Source organism: Orycteropus afer, unplaced genomic scaffold (assembly GCF_000298275.1).
Source record: "Orycteropus afer afer isolate SDZICR_OR568_19922 unplaced genomic scaffold, OryAfe1.0 scaffold00294, whole genome shotgun sequence".
NCBI lineage: Eukaryota > Metazoa > Chordata > Mammalia > Tubulidentata > Orycteropodidae > Orycteropus > Orycteropus afer.
The window spans coordinates 1,376,586-1,381,775 of NW_006921881.1; the positions used below are offsets into that span (position 1 = coordinate 1,376,586).

The 5,190-nt window shown below is 47.3% G+C and overlaps 1 protein-coding gene across 1 annotated transcript; it reads right to left on the bottom strand.

Moving 5' to 3' along the window:
* Positions 1–215: 215 nt before the first annotated feature.
* AIF1 (allograft inflammatory factor 1) lies at positions 216–1,787 on the bottom strand. The gene is made up of 6 exons (XM_007951369.1): positions 1,763–1,787; positions 1,400–1,461; positions 1,244–1,310; positions 896–937; positions 594–756; positions 216–300 (listed from the first exon to the last, which is right to left on the bottom strand). Exons 1-6 carry the CDS (start codon positions 1,785–1,787, stop codon positions 216–218), a joined length of 444 nt encoding a protein of 147 aa, XP_007949560.1.
* Positions 1,788–5,190: the final 3,403 nt, after the last annotated feature.

Here is a 5,190-nt window from a genome sequence, read left to right on the forward strand (position 1 = left end):
ACAGGGGCAAATTCTTGCTGCTTTCCCCTTGAAGGCTCTTCCTCCTCCCCTAATTCAGGAAAATAAATCTCCCCAAAAATGACCAAGCTGACTAGGTTTGGAGGAGAGGGATAATTTATTTAATTTACAATTTGACTTTGCCTCACACTTCTGTCTTCCATTTGGGGACATCAGAAGCCCCTTTAGTCCCACCTCAAACCCCCCCCACCCCAAAATCAGGGCAGTTCAGAGATAGCTTTCTTGGTTGGGGGACCTGTTGGCTTCTCCTGTTCTCTTCCTTTTTCCTCATACATCAGAATCCTGGTTGGGATGGGATGAAACACAGGGATCAGAGAACATTCCTCTCAAGAGAATAATCTTAAACTGTTTGAAAAGTCTAGGAGAGGGTAGGAATTGTGGAGGTGAGAAGAGGAGGAGGAACAGGGCTGTGAGTCCTGGGGGCTGTGAGGACCAGAACCATGGATGGGGATGGGTGGGACCTTGGAAGGGGCTAAGGATGAAAGAAACAGAAGCTAAGGGATGTGTAGAAGGCGATCCTAGAGACAGGAAGAAGCGTGGAGAAAACAGGTAAGTGTGGGGATCTGCACCCTCACATTTTTAGGATGGCAGATCTCTTGCCCAACATCATCCTGAGAAAGTCAGGGTAGCTGAATGTCTCCCCAGAGCCACTGGACACTTCCTGGATTAATTTCTTTAGCTCCAGATGGGTCTTGGCAGCCCCAAGTTTCTCCAGCATTTGCTTTAGGGACATGATATCTGTGGCAGAGGAAGGGTAGTCAGTCTGTCTTTTCTCTCCCATGTTCCTGTTCCATTCTCCTTTGTCTGGTAGGGAGACTATCTAGGGAGATCTCTTCTTTCCTAGGTCTGAACATGCCCCAAATCACCCTTTTCTCACCGATATCTCCATTTCCGTTCAGGTCAAACTCCATGTATTTCTCTGGGTAGGGAAGAGAGAGCAGGGAGGATGATCGCTATGGAGGGTCACAGACAGTAGTCAAGGGTGGGGCAGGGAGAAAGAGGGGTTTGCCAAGAGAATGCTAGGCGGGGAGATGAAATGGAGGAGGAGGCAGGGCTACCAGGGAATTGGGGTGGGGAATGTTGGGGACTGAGGCCCCTGATAGGGTGAGGGGACCTAGAGGACCGAATGAGAGGTGCAGGTTAAGGAGTAAATTTTGTGCCTTGGCGCATCCCCCCTCCTTTTGTGGGGATCTACTTTCTCTAGCTCCTCCAATTTCCCACTCACTCTTGAAGGCTTCCAGTTTGGAGGGCAGATCCTCATCACTGCTGTATTTAGGATCATCCAGGAATTGCTGGGGGGTAGGGGGTAGAGCGTAAGGGCCAGGGTAGAATCCCCACTTCAGCCCAGGGCCCCCTTTCCCAGCTTAGTTCTTCCTTTTACCTTGTTGATTTCTTGGAGTTGCTCTTCCTGCTGGGCTTTCAGCAGTCCAAAAGCTTTTCCCCCTGAGGGAGAACAAAGGTTCATAGACCCTCACACCACCCCCTGCTTCTCTCCTCACTCCTACACCCAGCCCAGTGGCATCCATAACAGCCACTCCTTGGAAGGAAGTCTGGGCAATCTACTTCCACAGTGATACTGTCTTGGAAACCCAAGGAGGGGTCGCTATGAGTCGGATCCAACTCGATGGCAGTGAGTTTGGTTTGGTTTGGTTTAAGCCAGTTAACCACCATCTGAGCCTCCCAGCCCAGGATTGTCCATCTCCTTGCTTCCATTTTATGCTCCTGCCTTCTCCATGTTTCTTACCCTGTAAATCTTTAGTTTGACTCATAGCTCCACAGATGCTGGAAGATGTAAGAAGACAGAGCTAGCCGGCTCCTTTCTGCTGGCTTGCCTCTCACAGTGGCCTCCTCAGAAGCCTCCCTTCCAAACTTCCCCTTTTCCCTCATTTCTTCCTCCTCTACCTCTCAGGCCTCACTTCCCCATCAGCTTCTGCTGACACTAGCACCCAGGAAGAAGGCGTAGTTGGGTTTAGAGTAGAGATGAGAAAATAACATTCTCCCAAATGCCTCTTAATGAGAGCTCTGTGTGTGCACAGAAAAAATATTTTGATAAGCCACTGGAGGTGCTGGGGAAGGGCAAGACCCAATGTTATTGAATTGATTCTAACTCATGGTGACCCCAGGAGCTCTGGTAGCATAGTGGCTAAAGCACTTGACTGCTAACCAGAAGGCTGGCGGTTCAAACCCACCAGTCACTCCTCGGAAGGAAGGTTGGGCAATCCTACTTCCGTAGTGATACTGCCTTGGAAACCCAAGGAGGGGTCGCTATGAGTCGGGGCTGACTCGACGGCACATAACAACAACAACAACAACATGGTGACCCCATGTGTAACAGAACAGAACTTTTCCATAGGGTATTGTTGGCTGAAATCTTTACGGAAGTAGATCACCAAGCTTTTTTTTCTGCGGTGCCACTGGGTGAGTTCAAATAGTCAACCTTTAGGTTAATATTCCATCACGAACTATTTGCACCATATAGGGACCAGTAAGACCCCAGGAGCATTTATTCTCAGGACAAATGGTTTTTTTAAAGTTGTGATTTGGGTGAAAGTTTACAGAGCAAATTCATTTTCCGTACAGCAGTTCATACACATTTCATGACATTGCTTGCAATCCCCATAATGTATCTGCTCTCTTCCCACCTTCTTCCTGTAGCTACCTTTTTTCTGTGTCATTGGAAAAATGGTTTTTAAACAGGTACTGTGGTTCAGGTAAGGAGCTCTGCTGGTGCAGTGGTAAAAGCATTTGGCTGCTAACCAAAAAGTCAGTGGTTTGAACTCAGCAGCTGCTCCACAGGAGAAAGATGTGGCAGTCTGCTTCCGTAAAGATTACAGCATTGGAAACTATATGGGGGCAGTTCTATTCTGTTTTACAGGGTTGCTATGAGTCAGAATCAACTCGATGGCAATGGGTTTGTCTTTTGGTTTTGTGGTTCAGGTAGCTGGAAGGCCCTTCAGTGTGTTGGGTTTTGTAAGTAGGCCATTGTGAAGACTCTAGCTTTTATTCTGAGTGAGATTGCCTCCCAGAGTGGTGTTCCCATCAAGGCTTGAAAGGATAGGGAGTTGAGGCTGGGATGGTTCTGTGGATGAGCAAAGAATCTGAAGTTTGCTGGGAGCTCTGAGAGGGGGACAAGAAAGATGCAGGGCCTAGAAAGGGGGAGGAACCTCACTCTCAGTCCAGCAGCTTCAGAGAGGGACTTGTAAGTTGGAAATGTCTGACAAAGGAGTTTTGCTTACCGGAGAGTGTGCAACATAACTCCCTCATCTTACCTCCTTTGAAATCTTTAGTAAAATCTACAGAACTCAGTAATGAGAGAGTGCAAATAAAGTCTTTGGGGAAAGTGGTCACTATAGATTTTAACAGAGTGGGTGAGTAGTAGCCTCTGATAAACAAGGCTTTTCATAGGCATAACCTTTACCTCCTTTGCTGTTCTGTTTCGCTTCTAGAGGTGAAGACAGTATATCCCCTATTCCTGAGGCCTCCTGGTCCAAATTCCCAGCCAAGAGCTTTACCCACCCTGCCCCAACATTAATGGAGACATCTTTCCTTCTCCCTCCCCTCCCTGGACTATTTCCTCTTTGCTGCTGGAAGTTTTTATATCGTACTGCCCTCTCCCTGACCCATGCAGGTGGGGAGAGAGAACTGGTATGGACTCTGACTGCCTTACTTCCCTTTATTGCAACTTCCTGCTTCCCCTGTACAGAGAGCTACAACCCTGCACTCCCAGTAGTCTCAGTGCCTGGTGGGAATTCATTACTTTATTCCTATGTTCATTCAACAACAATTTACTGAGTAGTTACTATATGTCAGGCACATTTCTAGGCCCAGTGAGCCAAACAAATAAAAATGCTTGTCTTCATGAACAGTCTCATTGGGGAGTGCAAACAATAAGGTGATAGGTGCCTACAAATAATAAGGTCTGGAAAGGGGAAAAGAAGTGCTTGCAGATAGCTTCACTTTTAAATAAAGTGGTCAGGGAAGGCTTCTCTGAGAAGGTGATACTTGACCAAAGATTTCAATGGGATAAAGGGAACAAGCCACGTGGATATCTGAGAGAAGACCATATCAGGCCAAAGTTTCAGGCTGAGGGAACAACAAGTGCAAGGGCCCTGAGGTGGCAGCATGTCTGCATGTCATGGAATAGCAGGGAAGCTTGTACAGGTGAAGCCAAATAAATGAGTGAAAGATGAGAAGGAAATAAAGTCAGATTGGGTAGGGGCTCGTAGGCCATTGTGAAGACTCTGGCTTTTATTCTGAGTGAGATTGCCTCTCAGAGTGGTCTTTTCATCAAGGATGGCTTGGCAGTCTACCATGGTGGGATAAAACTTAGATACTCAGAAAAAGTTCCTGGGATAAAGAAAGTCAATGTCTTCTCTGACTATGGGACAAAAGTGAAGACTTAAGGGTGACTAGAAAGGCAAGAAAGAAACCCTGGTGTTCCAGTGATTAAGCTCTTGACTGCTAACTGAACTGACCCAAGAGGTCAGCAGTTCAAAGCCACCAGCTGCTCCATGGGAGAAAGATGTGGTAGCCTGCTTCCACAAAGATTGATCCAATGCCACTGAGTTGATTCTGACTCCAAGCAACCCTATAGGACAGAGTAGAACTGCCCCATATGGTTTATAGAAGCAGATTGCTACATCTTTCTGCTGCAGACCAGCTGGTGGGTTTGAACTGGTGAAATTATGGGTATTAGAATGTTTAACCACTGCTTCTTACTGTAAAGATTACCAAAACCAGACCCAAACCCATAGCTATCAAGTCACTTCTGACTCATAGTGCCCTATAGGACAGAGTAGAACAGCCCCATTGGGTTTCCAAGGTTGTCAATCTGTCTCCCACAAAAGCAGCTGGTGGCAGCCAAGGTCTTGGACTGCACCTGCCTTGAAACCCTATGAGGCAGTTCTACTCTGTCCTATAGGGTCGCTATGAGTCAGAATCAACTTGACACCAGTGGGTTTAATGGGTTTAGAAGGTCAAGTAGTAGAAAAGGAAACCCAGGACCTAAACACATGCCTGTAAAGAGTGGACATGCAAGAAGACATCTATCACACCCAAACTCACAAACTCAGAGGCTTGGCCCTTTTTGACCACAGACAGGGTTAGCGCACAGTGAGTAGGCCTGAAGGACAGGTGGGGCCTCTGGCAGAGAGCTACAAGGGTGCATTGTGA

Coding starts and splice junctions, on each gene's coding strand:
- AIF1 (XM_007951369.1), bottom strand. CDS start 1,787: ATGAGTCAAACTAAAGATTTACAGG. Junction 938..1,243: donor CAAACTGGAAGCCTTCAAGA/GTGAGTGGGAAA, acceptor TTCCCTACCCAG/AGAAATACATGGAGTTTGAC. Junction 301..593: donor AGATCTGCCATCCTAAAAAT/GTGAGGGTGCAG, acceptor CATCCCAACCAG/GATTCTGATGTATGAGGAAA.